General features: G+C 46.5%; 1 protein-coding gene across 1 annotated transcript in view; it reads left to right on the forward strand.

Moving 5' to 3' along the window:
* Nucleotides 1–14,498, forward strand: part of TYRO3 (TYRO3 protein tyrosine kinase) — a 42,873-nt gene extending 28,375 nt beyond the window's left edge. The window contains exons 12-19 of the mRNA XM_074909564.1: nt 901–996; nt 3,315–3,395; nt 5,107–5,199; nt 5,863–5,984; nt 6,288–6,397; nt 7,844–8,003; nt 9,070–9,206; nt 12,045–14,498. Of these exons, the coding sequence (XP_074765665.1) occupies nt 901–996; nt 3,315–3,395; nt 5,107–5,199; nt 5,863–5,984; nt 6,288–6,397; nt 7,844–8,003; nt 9,070–9,206; nt 12,045–12,420 (1,175 nt within the window). The 3' untranslated portion in view covers nt 12,421–14,498. The remainder of the gene's footprint in view (nt 1–900; nt 997–3,314; nt 3,396–5,106; nt 5,200–5,862; nt 5,985–6,287; nt 6,398–7,843; nt 8,004–9,069; nt 9,207–12,044) is intronic.
* Nucleotides 14,499–20,414: the final 5,916 nt, after the last annotated feature.

Consider the following 20,414-nt stretch of genomic DNA (forward strand, 5'->3'; position numbering starts at 1 on the left):
AAAGGCCAGAATTGCTGTTGCCATACCAATTACATAGCACTTGCTAATTACAGCTACAGTCATTCTGTATATTAACACAAGGCATAAATTTGCCACTCCCCTGCCCCAGTTTCACACTACAGGGACTCCTTCGACTGTAATATTATGCAACAGTGAGATAAATATGGCTTAACAATATTAGCAGTACACTTTAAATTCAGTATGCTGAGCTGTGCTGCAAGCATGAACCAATTAATCTGTCTGGGAAGGCCAGGAATTAGTAACTTCTCAAACAGGAGATTGAGTCCCAGGAATGGCCAGAGTTGGGATGATCCATTTCTGTCTCCTGGTTCAGCAAGGGCATGGCTCTCTGTAGCAGTGCTGCGTGGCTGGGTTAGGATGATGATCCAGCTGTCTTTGACTCCCTGGGTTTAAAGGTCTCTCCATTAAATCTAGTGACCATAAACTGCTGAACTTTGTGTCACCCTCTCAGCCAGGTACCGTGTGACTTGTATTGTACTTAAAATAGTCTGACAGTCATTAAAAACTGGTGCAGCTCCATCAACTTAAATGAAGCTGTATGAATCAGTGTCTATCAGTGTCCCTTCTGATTGAATTTTGTCTTCTCAGCATTATTTACAATAGATCTGTATTCCTGTTGTTGTGGGTGTGTTTAAGGGTGGTGTTACCTCACCCTCTCCTTTTCAGTACTGCTGGTACATTTTCTTGTGGTCGGAAGTTATTGGCCTCTTGTCTGTGGTGAGGCTAGAGGACATGGAGGGGAACTCTTGTCTTTTTCAGATTTTCCTGCTTACAGTATGGGAATCGGATTGGAGATGGAGATTAGAATGGGTGACTCTAGATATTGTGACAGAATATTTAAGTATCCCTTATTTGACTCTTCCTTTGTTTTTTTTCCAGTGGAGAGTGTAGGGATCAGTGATGAGCTAAAGACGAAACTCAAAGATGTCCTAATCCAGGAACAGCAGTTCACCTTGGGAAGAATGTTGGGCAAGGGTAAGAACCAAAACTGAACAAGGATTTACACTGAAAATCCCACTTGTGTTACCTTGACTGTTGAGTAGGGAAAAACAATTAGAAGCAGCCTGTTTTCTCTCCTGCTTGTAGACTGCAATTTAAATGGAATTTTCTCTTCCGCTGGGATAAAACATCTCAAAGGTTTAGCATAACTAAGAGGATATTGGCTAAGCCATTCCTATAATATGGCTCTGCAGAGTCATGAACTGCAGTCTGTGCTCAGCTTTCCAAAGTGCTGTTGATTCACTGGTGTGTGAATTTCTTTCAGAGATTTAAACAAAGGAATATTCGATTAAACTTCTGCTCTTTCTACTAGCAAAGCGGTGCTATAGAATTCCTTCCATTTACATAAGCATGTGTCAAGTATTAAATGGGCTGAGACAATACAGAGACAGAGATGATTTACTTCAAACACACTAATCCCTCAAAAAGACAAAGATGATTCAGTTTCAGATATTCTCAATGCCTGGGGTGGTTTGGCTCCAGATTTTAGTTTGGGCTCTTACAGAAGCACATTTGGAACAGGTGTTGAATTTCGCTGATGTTTGTCCTCATTAGTTCAGGTCCTTAGGAGCTCTTCTGACTGTGGATCTCCATCTGGCTCTCCCACACAGGTGCTCCTAACATTTCTCTGAGGTTTTCAGGTCAAGAGGGATGGGCAGAGTAAAGGTGGGATCTTCTCACTTACCTTTAGCTAAAAGGTTGGCCCAGAAACTCTGTGTGAAAAGGTGGGTTTGAATTTAGGATTCCCAAATGGCAGGCCAGTGTGCTAACTGTTGAATCATCTTTCCCTACTTCTAGAAATAAGTGAAAATGTGTAATGCTAAAGTCAGTAACTAAGAGAAGAGCATAAGTCAGGGGTCATAAGCAAAAGGAAGCTGAAGTGTTTGGCTTCTGTTTTCTTTATAAGACTAGTTTTATTGTGGTTTTCTCCAACCCTTTCCCACTGGGAGTGTTCTTCATCCCTCCTAGAACAAATGCATTTCTTTCAGAGCAGGAAAATGACCTTGCAGAAGTGGTCTCGGAGGGCTTAGCAATGCTAAGTAATTAAATAGGTGTGCCATCTGTTTGTGAGTGTCAGCTCTCGGCCCGTTCCTGGGATCCTGCTTCCACCCTTCTGGGCTGTCCCTGTGGCAGGTAACAAACTGGAAACCAGCTGCAGTGGGGCCTCTGGGGATGGCACTGGTGGGAGGATGCTAGCTGCCAGGATCTGCTCTGTGTTTTCAGACCCATTCCCCCAACCCATGTTCTGCATGCAAGTTATCAAATGGCATGACTGCATTACCTTGGGCTCTGCTGACAGCTGAGCAACAGAAGCAGTACAAAATGCCTTTTCTCCTTCCCATTTTTCTCTTTTGTGGTCAGACCCACTGCTCGTGCTTATTGTGAAATAAGCACATGCCATACAGCAATGAAGGACACTTCACTGGTGAAATCTGTCCACTGGTGAAAAGCTAGTGGACAGATAATGCTTTTGGGGTAGGTGTCCTGGGTTCCATATTTTGTTTTCAGTCCCAGAGTTTCTCATACTAATGAATTTTGGGTGAGGTAAGCAGCTACAAAATTAAGGAGTGCAAATCTAGAGCCAGATCTAATTCAAAGCAGCTGTTACACTGTGATATAAAGCCACTTCAAGCTAAAATAATTTGAAGAGGGTTTGTCCAGTTGCATTTCCTCTGATTTCCCTTAGGGAACAGACCCTGGTAAACACCTCCTGCTGTGAATAAACATATCCCGCACATACAAGTAGGTGTTCTATATTTTGTCTGGTCAGTTGTGATCATAGAAGTCATTCCCTGAGTTTTGAGAGGTAAAGCCTGACTGTGTCTCAAATGGTTGAGTCCTGGTGCCATTACTGAGCTCTGACGGCTGTCAGCAGCGAGAGCTTCCTCAGCCAACCCATCCACTCGCTGCTCCAGCTCATAGCCCCCTCTCTGACCGGAGCCTCACTCAGAATCATCCTTCATGATATGGCGTCCCCAGAAATGTCTGCCTAGGATCCCAGTTTATACTCTGACTCTGCATCATCTGTCTGGCAGGGAACTGCTTTCTTTCCCTCTTTTCCTTTGCCTTCTGGATTGCCAGCAGAGTGGCCTCTGTCTTCTGGTAGTGCTACCTCTTCTAGGCACACATATGCTGAAAGCTGCTGGTTGGAACTGCAGAACAAAAAATGAAGCTGGTAGCTGCATTTCGTACAGTTATTCAGCTTTACCAGTGACCTCTGGAGTGAACCTGCTGTGAATCATACTTTCTTCACAAGAAGCTGTTCCTCACTGCCTGCTCTGGTCATTTCACAGGGGAGTTTGGGTCAGTTCGAGAGGCACTACTGAAGCTAGATGATGGCTCTTTCCAGAAAGTGGCAGTGAAGATGCTGAAAGGTAAGTGGGAGCAGGGCTACCTGAAGTGCTTAAGAGAAGAGAGCTTGGAAAGATTAAATGCTATCTTCCCTAATGCTCTTTACTCCACTCTGAGCTTCCCACTCTACCCATGTTGTCTCCCATCTGTTTCATGTCAGTCTTTTTATGGTGGAAGCTCTTCAGGGAAGGACCTATACCACCTTAGTTGCTTGTACAGCACCTAGCACGTGGTGAGTGCAACCAAAACCAAGTCATAGCCACAGCTGCTTCTGTATATAGAGGATCTCGTTCAGTTGCTTGATTCAACATAGCACTACATCATGTGGCATAGACAGCTCAGACAGTTCTGCTTGGTCTGATAATTCAGCAGTGAAAGACTGTATTCCTCCAAGCATAAATCCTAGAATAAACAGAAGAGTGTTTGGGCTGAATGCAGCGACAAGTTAACTCATCTCAGTCAGGCATATTTGATTAAGTAGTCTAACTCCCTTGTGATTTGTCATTTGATGAGTGTACATAACAAGGGCAGCTAACACATTCATCACGCAGAAGTCTGTAACAAGAAAATCGATTAATAGATTAGGTATAAGTCAAAGCAAGTATGTGCATAAATGTATGTAGATATATGTTAGCTTATGTTATTTTCACCCCTGTTGCCTCTAAGGCAAAAATTAACTGTGACTGACTTAAAAGCGGAGTCACAGTCACTTATATGGAGCTGAGTTTGGCTGCCACAGAATACTAGTTTCTACTAAATACGCTAGTACCACATCAGTGTAGGTTGCATCATTTTATCCTGTTTCAACAATCATTCTAATCAGTTTGCAAGCTTTTGTGTAGTGAGATTGTCTGCCTTCAGGCATCTAACTTGGGAACTCTGTCATCCTCCAGAGGCACCTTCCTTTATCCACTGACTGCAAAAAGGAAATCTACTTTTGTCTTCTGAATCATATTTAAATTACTTGCCTCAGGCAGATAATGCGAATACTGCCCTACAGATCTGAGTCTGATTTTAGCAGGACTGGAGGACTCCTGCTAAATTCAGCAACAGCAGTGGGGAAAGTAGTCCACTGGGCTAGCTCTTGATTATATTGATATACTTCCATAAGTCTGGAGATTTAAATCTGAAGCAATGAGAAATAATTTACTCCAAATTTATGCTGATGTATGTCACTGCTGAATTTGGTCCAAGCTGCCTAGTAGTGTGGTTATTTAAGAAATCTTAGCTCTAGCACCTTAGAAGACTTGATCATGCTAAGAGACATAAAAGTGTTGATATTTCGTGCCATCCTTAGCAGAGATGAATTGGGGTCTGCTGTGCCAGCCAGAGGCTCCAGGTCATCTCTTCAGTTTCACCATTATCTTAAATTTTGTGTGATGTCTCCTCTCCCTGACATTGTAGTTTAGGTCCTTTTAGCTAATTAATTCTTACATCTTTAACCACACATGATTTGCATGGCTTCCAAGGAAAGCTGTTCGTGAAAAAAACAGACGCTAATCGACAGGTCTTCACTCTGCCGAGAGCCAGTTTACCACATGTCTCTGCTGTGTGCTTACTGCCGCCCATCCCAGGAGAAACTGTCAGGCTCTGCTCTGTTGTAAACTGGTTCATCTAGCTGTAGGTCTGAGAGGATGTGCTGTGCCACAAAGAACACGCTTCTCAGTATCATTATCTGTAAAGCCCCTTGGAGCCACCCACAAATGAAGAAAACTTACAGTCGCTTTTTTCCAGCGGACATCTTTACCTCGACTGACATTGAGGAGTTCCTGCGAGAGGCTGCGTGTATGAAGGAATTTGACCACCCTCATGTCACTAAACTGATTGGTAAGTCAGTGCTGGTGCTTGTGCCATAGAGCATGTCCCATTCCTGCACAATCCCACACCACCTCACGTACTCACCCCCAGTCCTGTCCAGCCGCAGCGCTAGTGCAGCCACCTCTGTGCTGCCTGGAGTCCTGCATGTATCAGCATTGCTCCTTCCCAGGCCTACAGGGAGTTGGAACAGGTGTAGGTGCTCACATTTGCCCTCATACGCTTTTAACAAAGGTCTCTTATTTAAACCATTTCTTTGATTCTTTCAAATACTACAGGGAGAGTGTGGCTGGCTGAGGTATGTCTAAACTGCTGTGAAATGGGGACAGGTGGTTTGGTAGACAGAGGCAGGGGAGATTGTGCCTTTCCAGAATGTGGAGACTGCTCTGCCGAGCCTGGGGTTTGAGGCTGTCTGGTCTGGAGTGATCCTAGAGACATTTATAGCTGGTCTTACAAGGAGAGCCAAGGGAGTGCTGCCTTTGAAGTAAACAGGGTTAGAGGTATCTTAATACCTTCTGGCCTGACACCATGCAAAGGAGCTTGGAGCATGGAACCTACCTGCCAAAACTGGATATTTTCCTCTGAATTTGTAAGAGAAAGGCACAGCAGCCTGTAAGATTCCCCTTGGGACTGATCTGTTTGCTAAAACTCCTTTGCTGTGTGTGTCCTCATCAGGAGTCAGTCTACGGAGCCGTCCCAAGGGCCGTCTCCCAATTCCCATGGTGATCCTGCCCTTCATGAAGCATGGAGACCTTCATGCTTTTCTGCTGATGTCACGGATCGGGGAAAACCCTTTTGTAAGTCTGTCTTACTGTAGAATTCCTTCTGGGAGAGTATGGATTTTCAGAGAATGCACTCGGATCAGTTCAGGGTTGGTCTCCCAAAGGCACCAGCAGATAACTGGATTTTAATACCAGAGAAAGCTGCAAGTTGTGATGTTGGGAGTATTTCATTTCATGCATTTTGAGGACCAACTCCTCCATTTCATTGCCTCCCTATATCCCCCATCCCTGCTCAGTAAGCTAGCAGTACATCTTGCAGTTTTGCCATACATGCTTGAAAGTTTCCAGGAACAGAACTTAAACTCTTATTTCTTTCAGAACTTGCCTGTTCAGACACTCCTCAAGTTCATGATTGACATTGCCAGCGGGATGGAGTACTTGAGCTCAAAAAATTTCATACACAGGGACCTTGCAGCTCGGAACTGCATGTAAGTGACCCATGATTTTTTAGAGAAAAGAAAGACCAGAGTGAGTGAGAGAGGGATGAGAAGCCTTTAGTGCAACAGAAGTGGGGAGAAGTCCTGTCCAAGGATGCTGGTCCTTGCGTTTAAGTGACAGTAGGCATAGGGGAGCCATGGCCATGAGGGTGGGGGTGTGTGGTGGTGGTGCTGGCATCAGGGAGCAACTCCTAATGTCCCACTGAGCTTCCTGATGGACCCTATTTATAACGAACCTTTCCATCATTGGTCTGCACATATAGTTTCATAGACTTGATTACAATATGTGTTTGTAATTAGTCACTGTAATGGCTGTGTGTCAGCATGGGCTAATTGTTCTGCAATATAATGTAACCAACAGGAGAGAATGGGTTTGGCTGTGCTAGGAGAAAGGAATTTTCATTGTAGCCTGAAGTCTGTATTTCTTGTATCTATTTTGAGGACTTGATTATCACAATATAAGAAGTGTAGAATTTCCCTGAAAGCCTGTGTAGAATGCCTTTAGAAATAATTACATGGTGAACACACTGTATGATCCCATGATGCTGTTCTAGTCCCCAAACTGCCTTGCCTGCTTTGAAAGGAAGAAAAGTCATTTTTTATCCTTTCCACTTTGCTTCTTCCCTGAGAATGGAGTAAGGAACAACCCATTCCAGCAGACAGAAGTCTGCCTCTGAACAAAACCACGACAACCGGTAAAATCCTCAATGAGACACGGATTTCCAAAGGCATTTGAACATCCAGGTGTACAGACTGGAGTCTGATAGTCATAATGAAAAATGATAGGTTAGCCTACTTTGACACTTATGAGAAACCCATACTGATTTCCTATTTTTAAACATCTGAAAAATACAGACTGCCTCCAGAGGAAGCCGAATGCCTATTTCAGCACACCTTCTGGGGAAAGCAGGGAATCCTTTATGAGTCCTGGGAACATGAAGTCTTTGTGGGCTTTGCTTGCACTGTCTACCAACATATCTGGGTTTTAAGTGGTGACAGAGCAATTGAGACCATTAACCGGGCCTGGAAGGAAGGTGTTGCAGATCTAGTCTGAGCAGTTGTAATAGGCAGTCTAGGCAAGCACCTTCTGGTTTTTTGATTGCCTATACAGGGTGCAGGCCTTGGTGGTAACAGTCAGTACTGCAGATGTCCTCTGATAATCTCAGAAACTACAGAAAGTATCTGAGTTCACTTTGCATAACAGAGTAGACCATCTGACCATAGGCATTTCCTTAGTCCTAATTATCTTCCTGTTAGTCTCAAGGAACTGATTTGAGACCAATAAACTGTTTCACGTTGGTCATTGAGTAGATTAGGTCATTATCCTCTTGGGTAGTACTTGATAAACTATATACCTCAGTTCCCTGGACATAACTTTCTTTTTTTCCCTGAGGTGGCCAATATATACTTTTCTTAGTCATTAAAAATTTCCCTTAGGTTGGATGAGAACATGAACGTGAGTGTTGCAGATTTTGGGCTTTCTAAGAAAATCTACAGTGGAGACTACTACCGTCAGGGCTGTGCTTCCAAGCTGCCAGTGAAGTGGCTTGCTCTGGAAAGTCTGGCGGATAATCTGTACACAACACACAGTGATGTGGTGAGTTTTGCTCTGGTGCATTTGGGGACCACTTGTATTTGTACTGAAGTGGAGGAATCCTTCTGTATTCATTGAGGGTGGGAACAGGCCCTGGTAACGAGAGAGGGAGTTTGCCTTGTGTTTGAGGGACAGTGCTACCTCTGCCTTGGGTGCCGCCAGAACTCAAGACTAAAAATACGAGTTGTTTATGGCAGAAGTCATGAACCCTTTTCTTCTTGTCCTTTGGTCCTTCATTTCTAAGTGCTTATACCCATCCTCTTTCACCTTTCCCCTTCTCCTCTTCCTTTCCCTCTCTCTTTAAACAGTTTCTTCTTTTTCTTTCTCCTTTCTCTTCTGCATGACAGTTTGAAGGCGGCATTTGAAATGCATGTAACCCACACAGTCATGTACAAGTGCAGCAGAGGTGCAGTAACCACTGTAGAGTAGTGTTTGGTGATTGCTAGTTCAGCCAGTTTACAATAGACACTGGTCAGGGCTTGTGAAAGTAATAATTTTTTGCACCTAACAAACCTTGCAGTTTAGTTTAAATGTAGAAGTACAGCTGTTGCAGGGTAGAGCAAAAAGAGACCCATGCACTGTAAGTGGTTTGTTCCTTGCCCTGTTTATTGGTTAAACTCTGCTTTCATTTGTGCCTGTATGTTTCCAGTAACTTAGAATCTGGCTCAATGAATTACAAAACTGCTTTGTGAGCCCCAACCCAGAATCTTCCTGTAGCTGGGAACCACAAAACTGATAGCACATACCTTAAAGAACTGTGAGTAGGAGATGCTTGGTAGAGGTCTGCAGGTGGAAGTCAGCAGTAGCTCACAAACCTTCCCCTGCTCCTCTGCAGAATGGGGCCAGACAGGGCCTTTAGCTGTCTCCCAAGATGATGTGTCAGCATCAGCAGCATCTGATGGCTCATTTTTTTGTTTTCTAGCTAGAGTTTGGATAGTCCTTGCATAACTGCTGCTCATGTGATATTACCCCAGACTGGGAGGGCTGGCACAGTCTGAGCATACTGAAACCCCACCCCAGCCAGCAGGGAACAGTCTGTTCACTTGTTCTGTGTGCTGTTCCCTTTCAGTGGGCATTTGGGGTGACCATGTGGGAGATCGTGACCCGAGGGCAAACCCCTTACGCTGGCATTGAGAATGCAGAAATCTACAACTACCTCATCAGTGGGAACAGGCTGAAGCAGCCGCCGGAGTGCCTGGAAGATGTGTGAGTACTTCCTCGCCTGCTGACATGTGATTCCTTGAGAAGTTTGGCTCGATGGAAGGAAACAGGGGCAGCTGGCTGGGATGCTGATCTGAATCTGTCCACTTCCCAGTACACAGAGACATTCACTAGAAAGTCTCTGGGTTAGCTACCAGATACTCTGCTGGCAGAGCCCCCTGGAACCTGCGGTAGCTACACGAGCAGCTAACTTGGCTCAAGGGTTTGAACATTGTCAACATTAGGCTTTGTGGAAACTATAACTGTGTTTCCAGAAACTCACTGCTCCCTACCTTCTCAGGCCAACATCTGAGAAAAGAAATGAGTTTCATGGGATACCCTGAAGACTGAATAGAAAAGTCATCTAGCCAGACTAAGAGGAAACTGGATTGCAGAAGCAGTGGCGTGCATGTGTCTTTCAAAGCTTAACCTGGTTTTCAAAATTGGATCTACTACTCTCACAGAAATAGCAGGATGAAAGAGAAGAGAGCAGATAGGATCTAAGGTTCTGTAGATCAGTGTCCCACTTTAAATTACAGGTGAAACAAAACCAGGACAACTCTGCAGATACTGCTTTTGGACATTTTCAGACTTGCAGGAAGGACTGAGGTAGCCCATGGGGGAGCAGGCAGCCACATGCTGCAGTCTGTGCTCCTGCCTTAGTCCTGCAGCCAAGGGGCCATTCTTGGCCAGCAGGTTACATGAAATGTTTGCTCAGGAACCCTTGCTCCATGGCTGGTGGCTGGAGTTTTCTGGAGTCCAAACACGGGGCTGAGGTCCCCTGGGGAGTGTCACCATAACTTCTCCAAGGGTAAAAGCTTGCCTAGGCCAGACAAGGTGAAATCATTTCACTTGAGTGCCCAAACAAGTCTCTGTTTTCTCAGTGTCGTGCCCAGAGCAAGACATAACTATGAGTTTAGTGGCCTTTTCAAGCCTTGTTGGTAAAATGGATAACATGAAGTCCTCTTTCCTCCCCCTTCCTTCCTGCTCTGATGGTGGATTATTTCGCGTAGTTTCCTTTCTCCAGCCTTTTTTCCCCATAGGAAATAATCTGTACTCTTGTTATTAAAGCTGTACACTTTTATCTTCTCAGCAGTTCATTTTAACTGTTCCGGGGTTGAAATGGAAACACTGTGTTATACCACTGCTTACATTCATTACGTGTCTGCATCTTGACTGCTGGGAGTAGCTTATGGCCATAGGATGTTACAGATGCCAAAAATAGAGAAGAGATTCAAAAACCTACTAGGCATTGAGGAACAATCCATCAAAAACTACTAAGAAGGTACAGCCTCCATTTTGAGGGGCCCTTGAGCTACAGGGTATTGAGACCTGAAAGAATACACGGAAAGATCTCACTACATGCTCCCTCTCACCTTACGTACTTTCCCCAAGCATCTGCTAGTGGCCATTGTCAGAGGCTGGGTACTGGGGCAAATGGACTTTTGGGCTGATTCAGTACAGCCAGTAGTTTTCTAACTTTTTTCCAAATGAATTTCTTCTGTTTGCCAGCACGGGTAGAAGAAAATAATTTAGTGCCACAGAATAGGAAGTTTCTATTTTTATCTGGAGCATTTAGAGTTGTTTCTACTGTTTGTGAGAGACGTAAATCAGGATTAGGACAACTGATCCATAGAAGCTTTCTGTAAAACTAGTGTGAGATCAAAAACAGTCTTGTAAAGCTGATAGCAAGCAAGGGACACAAAAAGTAAAATAAAAACCGTCATGAAATGTTTTATTTCCCAGAAAAGGCCATATCAAATTTTTTCCAAGTGTAACTGAGGTTCATTTGTCTGTGGTGTTTTTCAGTGCCAGTACAGTGCTTTGTCCCTGTTCCCTGCAGAACTGGCAACAATAACGCCATAGGAATGCAGCTGCCAGTCTTGTGGGTGATGCACAAAGAGGAGGAGGACAATGGCTCTGGCCGCACTCCAGCCCCGTGGGCTCCAGTGGGAGGATGGCCCACGCAGGCGCCCAGCCATGAAGAGGGCCAGAGGGGAGCACAGCTACTTGCCCCCCTTGCCCCCCTTGCCCGAGCACAGGCCCTTGGAGCCACCAGTGTCTCCTCACACTGGCTCTTGGGCAACCAGAGCTGAGGTGGCTGGCATTTGACTGCCAGGAGGAGAAACCCTGCAGGATGGGGCCTGAGGCTGGTAATGGCACTGAACACGTCTTCTGCATAGGGGTGGTTCCTTTGTAGTAGAAAGGCCAGGAGTGAAGCTGTTGTGCATTCCTCCACAGCCCTCTAAACAAACCCACTGTGCCTTTTTCCAGTCCCGCTGCCAACCTGTTGGACAGCAACAGCAGCACGACTCCATTGCACCAGGAGCGCTGAGCCAGCACGGTGTGAAAAAAGAATATTCTGGAACTTGCTCCTCCCACAGTTGGATCTCTGTTTTCTTTCTTCCTGTGTTTTATCTGCTCCTGAACTAGAATTTGGAGGGATGGCTTCAGCTGCAGCAGAGGTTGTCGGGATGCTTTTGGTGAACAAATTCAAAAGCTATTACGAAGTGGTGTCACACTCATTCCTATTCTAGCTCTTCAGAGACAGTGAAACAAAGTTTTTACCAAGAAGTTCAGCATCCTTTGACAGGGCTTTTGGATTTTCTGGTACTGTCTAAATAATTTTTGTGACCAAAATGAGAATGCCTTTGTATGTGGGAAGGAACAAGGAATTAGATCCATAATGGCTTCCCACGTGCTGTCACCTGTGCAAGGCCAAGGCTGATAGGTTTTGGGGAAAGTATCTGTGCTTTTTAAGGTGTGCTGTGCAGAGCCCTTGTTTGGAGGTGCAGGGGGTGGCTGCTCTACTTCTCAGTGCTCTTGTCTCCCTCTATTTTGCAGCTATGATCTCATGTGCAGATGTTGGCATCCTGAGCCCAAGCTACGCCCCAGCTTTGGAGTACTCCGGTCCCAGCTGGAAATGATTCGGGGGAGGATGTCCACACTCTCTTCCAGTCAAGATCCTCTCTATGTCAACATTGGGAAGGACAAAGAGGCGTCTGCGAGTGACCCTGCCCTGCACGCCTCCTTTGGCAACACGGACGGTGAAGAGACCGTTGCTGGGGCAGCTGCTGCTGTCACAAGTGACTATCGCTACATCATGAGCCCCTTGTGCCTTGGAGATGATGCTGAGGGTGAAAGGCATCCAGATGGGCAGGAAGGGGAGGACAAAAGCCTTCTGTATGAGCTGGAGACAGAAGGAGAGAAAAGTTGTTAGCCTGTACATAGCAGTGACACTCTGCTTCCCTGGGACGGGATGTGTGCAGCCGCAGTGCCACGTTGCCTGGGGCTCTGATGCCGGATCTGGAATGGCTTTGAACAGCACTGGCCAGAGCTCTTGGGCAGCTTTTCTAGCTTTCACCACCTGTGTGGGCTGCAGTGGCGGACGGCTTGGAACGACCGCAACCCCAGCGACCCCTTGGATTTGGGGGAGGGGGTTTGAAGGGTTACAGGTTGATTGCATCCCGCTGAAAGTTCAAAGCTAAGGTGGGCAGTCAGAGTCTGTGCTCTGCTCCTTCTCACTGACTGCTGGAGCAGAGCTGAATACACCTTCTGTTCAGTCAGTGCTCGCTCTTGTGTAGATGTTGTCTTCGATCCTGGCTGCGTGACTTCGGGACTGGTACCTCTGAAAACACTAGTGGGTATTTACACTGTCATTCAGGACAAGAGGGCAAAATTCCCCTTGTGTTCACTCAGCAGTACTGCCTAGACTTGTTGCCTACCTCAGTGGTTCTCAAACTGATCTGCGGAGCTGCTTCTACCCAGCACTGAATTTGAACATCTGGCTTATTTCATGCAGTGATACTTGCTGCTTCCTCAGTCCAGGGCTCTTTTAAGAGTTTCAGGTGTTCTGATGAGTGGTGAAATTAGAAAAAATGAAAACCCAGCATCCCTCTTCACCCCACGTACCTCTTTCATGTCTGTCTTTTTCTTCTGTTTGATGCCAGTTCAGGCCTGACCAGACTTGCAGCTGGCATTAAAATGTGAGGGGAGGGAGAGCAGCTGGCATGTGTGAGGACAGAATCCAACTTCAAAAGGATGGAAAGGAAACAGTGTAGAGAGGACTTAAGAGCAGTATGGGGAAACAGTGCTAATTAATGCTAAGTGCTGCCCTACAGGAGAGGAAGGAGACAGCTTAGATACAGAATGGCAGACTTGCTTCAGTTTCAGCGGGAGCAGGATTCAGCATTTGCTTTAAAATAGGATTTGTTTAATCTTTCTCTTTAACAGTGCTATGACATTTTCAAATAACCAAGTGCTGTAGCTGCTGTAGTGAAGGTGTGAACACGGAGAGTGTGCGTGTTGGAGGGAAGGGATCAACTGGGAGATCTCTTTCTGAAGAGAGAGTCCTTGTGGTGAAAAGGCTTGAGAACCACTGGCCTTCCTGTTTAGGAGGTCTTCTGGCACACTGTAAAAGTCACATCAGAACATAGACTAGTTATCACTGCAGCCTTCCAGACAGGGCAAAATTAATGGTTTTGCTCTTCGGGTTTTGTTTTGTTTTCCAATCAGCATGTCTGGCTCACTATAACTGCAAGTGCTTGTGTGGTTTTTAATAATTTAATATTTTACTGTAAATCAGCATTTGTTTTGTGCAATGGTTCCCAGCAAGGAAGTGCAGTTACCTCTTACTCTACTTATCCTGAATATTTGCTAGATTTAAATTTCTTTTATTTCCAGTGTGCTGAAAACTTGGCTGTATCATAAGACTTAGGATTCCACATTGCTCTTCCTCAGAAACAATTACCACAAACGTCACCGTTTGCTGAGTTGGCAAAGGTGGGACAAATAAGTCAAATGAGATTGCAGACTTGGTGTCAGAACACTCCACCCTTTCTTTGATGCCCAGTATTTCCTTATTATAAGGTTCGGGGCTAACTACAAAATTCTGGTCCGGTTTCAGCCCCTAGTGAGAACACTTCCTAGGGAAGGGGAATTTCAGCCTGGGGCTTGGGCATGGCTCCTTTCCGTAAAGTTTCCTACTTAACAGCGCTGTCCTACAGCTGTCTCCAGAAGTTCAGTTTTCTCAGTCGCAGATACAAACTGCACCATCTTCTACCCCAGGCGGTACAGGGTTTTCTCTTCATTTAGCTGGAATGCTGTAAATGCAGGTGAGAAGATAACACCTAACAATGGGTAACAAAAACCTGTGCGGTGCACATTTGCAGTGAGGGCAGAAGGCTATGCTCCCTGCAGCTGCCTGGGAAGCGCAGATGTACATATAGACTCTAACTTTGGGAAGCATGTGTTTAGTTTTTATGCATTTTTTAATAATAAAACATGTACTGTGTCTGAGTCCCAGCCTCTTTATCTGTGGCAGAGTTTGTGATGATGTTCACTTACTGGATGGGGCCACAGGGTATGTGTCAGCCCCAGCGGAAAGATGACTTTCTCCCTTCACCAAGCAGGATTAAGCTACTTCTTGGAGGCAAAGAACACATTTAGCCTCCCCAGATGGCAGTTACTCTGCATTGCTCCAACCTTGAGACTCTGAAGGCCAAAATCTGATGGGCACAGGCCAGTGGTTCACAAAGAGATGGGGGCTCTGTGGCCACCACTGTGTGGGAGCCTGGGAAGAAGCCTTTACTGGGACATGCTGCATCCTACCTGAGAGTGCAAAACCTCTGCATCACTTCCTGCCTGAAAACCATCACCTGCACCCATCCAACTCCTGGCAGTGCTCTCTGTGGAAGAGAGGCTTGGAGGCGGTGGGTAAAATTCAGCTGCTGAGTCAAACGTTCCAAGCACAACATAAAAGAGCTGCTGGATTTCCAGCTCACAGAGAAGAAAAGGTGTACCTCATGTTTTTATTCTTCATCAGCAAACAGCATGTTGCACGCCCTCTGCCTGCCAGCTCACACAGAGAGGAAGAGTGATGGTAAATGGTACGAGTGCTCACCCCCCATCTGCAATGCAGGAAAAACAACTTCCGAAGCACGAAGTGGCTGATTTAGTTAATATTTTCAGGTTCCATTGCCCAGTGATGTCCCTTGGATCTGGTTCAAATGATGATGATTTAATCCTTTCGCACGCAAGCCTGGTCAGAGCAGGTACAAATGAGGCTGTGTTGTGGGTGGGAGAAGCATCACCAGAAGAAGAGCTAGTGAGAAAAGAGGGGAGGAATGGAGGTTTTAAAATGGGGACAGATGGGACGAGCTGTGAAGACGGCAAACACGGGAATCCGAAAGATGGGGAATTTATATATGAAATCCCAGAACCGAGAAGGCATTGCCCCAGCTGGGTCCAGGCAGGGGTCTGGGGTGGGAGATGGCTTTGTGTTTTGGTAAAGGATGAGATGCTCTGGTCCAGCACAGGTGCTCTGCAGCCTGTTGCTCTTAAATTGTAAAGAGGCTGTATGCAGCTGGCCTGGCTCTGCATGTATGCAGTGACAGCGCTGTGATCCTGACCCCAGTTCTGATTCAGGCACCAGTCTGGCACACTGGTTTCCTAACTAAATCAAATGTCTCCCACACAACCACCCTTTTTTTTTTCACCAGCCCGGTACAACAGCACAGTCCCTCCCATCCTCTCAGGCAACAGCCCTTGCCCCATCGCCTGCGGGGGGACAGCCAAGAGGCACTGCACGTTTCTGCTGGAGCAACCTCTGTCCTGCACTGGTAAACCTGACCACATCTCCCTGAGGATGGGAGAGGGTCTCCTTCTTTCTGACACAGGCTCAAGCCACTCAGGGCAGTTACCAGCTTGGCTGTGAGGCAGCGTGACCCCACCGTGCCCAGCAAGGGCAGAGCAGAAGCTCACAGTGCCGTCTGTGTTGCGTAGGGGTCGTCGGTGCACAAGGAAAGATGCTCCCATCCGCTCCAGTGCCAGGGCTGACTGATGGGCCCTAGACCGCGGGCTGTGCCGGCAGCTCAGCCGGCAGATACGGGGGTGCTCCGGCCCCATCCGATGCCTGCGCCATGCGGGGAATGGCCTGCTCAGGGCTGGCGGCTCAGCAGGTGCTTGCAGTGCGTGGATATACCTGGGAGCTAATGCACAGCTGCACTGGGACCTGCCACCTTCCTTCCTAGGCTGGGCTTGGGGGGAAGTCTTGCAGTCATGACTCAATAAAAACACTCCCTGAAGTCAAACGCAATTAATTTTGAGTAAAAGTTTGAGTCTGGCTGATCAGATAAAGGAACTGTATTTGCACATGGATATTTTCCTGATTTACGTTCTATTTTGCTGGCAGTATTCATTCTCCTCTGATGTTCAACAGCCACCAACTTTTGCAGATTCTTGTATTTTTTACCAGGGATTTCTGTGATGGACCCTCATACTCAGTCCTAATTTTATACTGATTTGTTATTTAACACCCATTATGCTCCCTTAAAATAGCAAGATGTTCTATGAACACTCAGAGTGAAGGAAGCCTGGTCTCCTGTGGATTTGCATCCACGGGTGATTGCAAGCCCCGGGTGAAGGTTGCCCCTAGTTAAGGTACTTTACAAGAGCTTTATCCCTTGGTGGAATCTCTGGTGTCCAATACGGAGCGATTGAATTCCCATATGAGGTGAAGGTACCGATGTGGCACTGATAGGGTCTGCCACACACAGGCTGCTTTCCGAAAACTTGTAGAAACTTAATTATCTTTCAGACCTCAATCTTGCCATCCCACTTGGCTGAAACGAAGCAGTGGATTCAAAAGCTATTAGGGCCAACACGTGCAGCTGGTGATCAGAAAGCCTTGTTACCATGGGAAACTGAGCTAAAAATCAATTACTTGGTCCAAGAACAGAAAAGACTGATGGACATGGTTTCTGATTGCATTTGCTCTGTCATACAAAAGCAACTTGGCGTCAGTATGAATCAGACCTCAGTCACTGCACTGAGGTCTAGTGACAAAACAAAGATGATCAACTCCTCGCTTACTAATTACTCCGTGGATCCTCCAGCTCAAGGCATGCCAAGCCAAGTTGTTCCCAAATGCGGTTAGGCTGGGGAAATGGAACATCTTTTGGTCATGTTTGACAATAGGACTGAAATTAGGAACCAGGTATTTCGGCCGCATGGTTGCTGGCTCCCACTGAGCCCAGCTTTCCAGGCAGGAGCCACGAGCCACAGCCTGGAAAGTATCTAGTATCTAAACAGCTTTTGTTTCTTCCAGTTTCTTTTCACTGGCTTAAAACAGAACTGAAAGAAATGCTTGACCTCAGGAAATAGACAGCACTTGTTGATTTAAGCTTTGTTGAGTTCAGTAGGGATTTTATGGGATTGGACTAGTTTCCAGAAGAGTCTTTATAGGAGCTGGCTCTTGCCAGCCTGTGGTGTGAGGAAGCATGAATTCTTGAAGAGGAAAGAGGGTTTGCATGCATAAATGATCTAATTGAGAATATAAGATATTGCATTACATGCTGATAAACACAGTGCCAGTAAAGGTGACAAAAAGGGGAAGCTGAGAGAAGCAGTAGGGCATTGGAGAGAAACACGCTCTGTATACTGCAGCGTGGCAATTAGGGCAGCAAATTCAGAAGGTCGCTGCTTTCTTAGTTAATATATAAGACAATGATCCTGGCTGCTACCCTGTTATTACCCAAGCTGCGGGAGAGACTGCTGCTGCCTCTCTATTTCTGCTCCGCCAATGAATGTCTCTGCAACCGACGCTTTGGTTTGTGCGACGCAGGTGTTAGCTGGAGAAGCAAGCCCTTTAGTCACTCACTGCTGCCTCTCCTTGTTTCTTCTTACTAAATTACCTTAAAAGAAGCTAAAAAACCCAAGGTTCACATGGCTAGACAATGTAATGCAGTATGCCTCCACTAACATCAGGTAAGGTTCAGATATAATTAATACATTTCCTGGTATTATTTGTCTACATTATCCCTCCTCTTGCACAAAGACACGCAAAAAGAAACAGGAGCAGAAATATTTTGCAGGCTTGTGGCTCGGCGTATGAGGAGGGACTGAGCTTTAACAGCCTTTTGGTGCCTGTGAACCTTGTACCTGAGCTGCAGGGTGTAAGGGCAAAGGAAGATGCAGACTTGGGGGTTATGCAGAGGACCCAAACGGCATCCCAGAACAAAACAAGCACTTAGCTGTTGCCAGAACACCCGGTAGTAAAAAAACCCCAAACCTCTGTCAAACCCCAACTTCAAGGCTCTGCATTTACTCAGCAGACAGCTGGGGCAGTTTAAGTCCCATCTCCCCAGTATTTGTTTGCTCCCCCTCTGCTGGAACTGGGGCTCCCAGCAGCTGGGCCCGGCAGTGCCAGCACTGCTGAAGGTAGAGAAGACAGCAGACGATGCACAGAAAAGGATGAAGCACGGGCACATGTTTCTACCAGCACTGCTGTGGGGGTGGAAATCTCCGGCAGAGCAAACAGCCGGTGACTTCTCACACCCCCTCCCCCCCGTCTGATTCACTCCGGCTTGTCTGCCAACACTCCCGATTACGCCAGTGCGCTTTCATTGAAGCTGATAACACTGGGCTGTACCTGAGGCAACGACTGGGCTTGCTACATGAAATATTTCCCATTTTTTCCACCTATTGATGAAATCTCTCTGGATCACCACTGAAACTGCTCAGGGCTGCTGCCCTGCCAGTGGGCCAACTTTTTCCTGCAGGCATCATCAGGCAAGGATCCAGATGAGAGAAGCTGAACCTATTTATAGCAGAAAATAACATGGCTGGCTATTTCTTCTTTTTCTCTCTTAATTCAGGAAATACTGCCAGTCTGCTGAGCTCTGTCAGGCTGTAGGTAGGGGGTTGCAGTGCTCTAACTGAAGACAACAGTTGGCCCACAGGGTCTTTATTTGGGGATTTATGCTCTTGAATTCAATCACTGTCATTGTGGTGGAGCAGACCTTATCCCAGAGGCCTCCTGCACCATGGGCCCGAGTCTCCCATTGCTGATACTGGTGTAAATCAGTGAGAAAGGCACTGAGATCATCAGAGGTTGGGTCCCTGGCATGAAAACAACACAACTGAGAGAAGGACGTAGTCTGTAATCTGTCAGTACACCCAGCCTGCCTTTATACCATGCCCTGACCTCGCCTGGGTGAAGATGATTTGCTGGGATGTTGTTGGTTTTCCTCCCTGTGCCTGTTCAGCTGCTGAAGCGTTATTTAGCACCACAGAGCCCTGATGCTGATCCCACAGCAGGGCCAATGCACAGCAGCTCGCGGAAGTCCATGGGATGATGCCGTCACAAGGCTGGCAAGAGTTCAACATCGTGCTTTACAGCTTGCCTGTTTCTAGACTAATTTCTACTGGCATCGGAAATCTGTGAATGTTGGAAATCTGCACTTGCCTTCGTTCCAGGAAGGCTCTAAACTTTCATGAGAAAAAATTAATGAATTTATTTTCTCAGTAAACATCTTACAAATGGTCTGGGCAACAGAGCATCGCTGACAGTGAGCTTGGCAAACAAAGAAAAAGATGTTCTTAACTCAACATTCGTGCAAATGGGGGTAAAATCCTAAAAAAGACAAGGCTTTCTGTGGTTTTCCCATGGTCTTCCCATGCATTAGCAGTGTGACATATATCTCTTCCCCCACAACTCTCTTTTCCTTCCACCTGCAATAAGCAAGGCGCTGCCTTGTTTTCACCAGGTATGGTGGAAGGGCATGATATACCTTTCCCTGGGTGCAGATGATCCCACAGACAGTGGTGACTGTCCAGTTTCTTCCCCCTTGAGCTTTTGCTTCAGGGAGGATGCTGGAAAGAGCTGAGCTGGCTGTGCAGGCATTGGTGGTGGGATCCCTCCTGAGGTGCACAGAAAAGCCCCAGGGCAGCCTGAAGTGAGCGAGGCTTTACCCTGAGGATGTTGGGGATGAAATTCAGTTTTGGCCCCCCAGGGTTGGCTGCAGAGGGCTGGCCAGAGAGCCAGCATCGACTGCTTCAGTGAAGAGCCAGGAAAGCTCAGAGAGGGCAGCAGTGGGATAATGTGCCCATTGGGGACATTTTGTCCTCTGCAGCACGATGTTTGTTTCTCTCAGAAATGCTGGCCTCCTCTCCTACAGAAGGAATCAGAGCTGCTCTAGGGACTTGGCTGACAGCAGACTTTGCCCTGTTTTTAAAAGTCCCTCACATTTCATTGTTTACATTCCTCAGAAATATGTCCATAAAGGTGGTTGAACATGGACCCTTTAGAAAGCTGAAGACATAAATTTAATGACTTGCGGTTCTATAGGGGAAACCCTTCACCATTCACCTGAAGGTCCCGTTTCCCCAACAGCTCTCCTTCCAGCCTTTCCTCCTGCCGGCCCAGGCCATGAA

This window comes from Athene noctua, chromosome 6, assembly GCF_965140245.1.
Source record: "Athene noctua chromosome 6, bAthNoc1.hap1.1, whole genome shotgun sequence".
NCBI classification, from domain to species: Eukaryota; Metazoa; Chordata; class Aves; order Strigiformes; family Strigidae; genus Athene; species Athene noctua.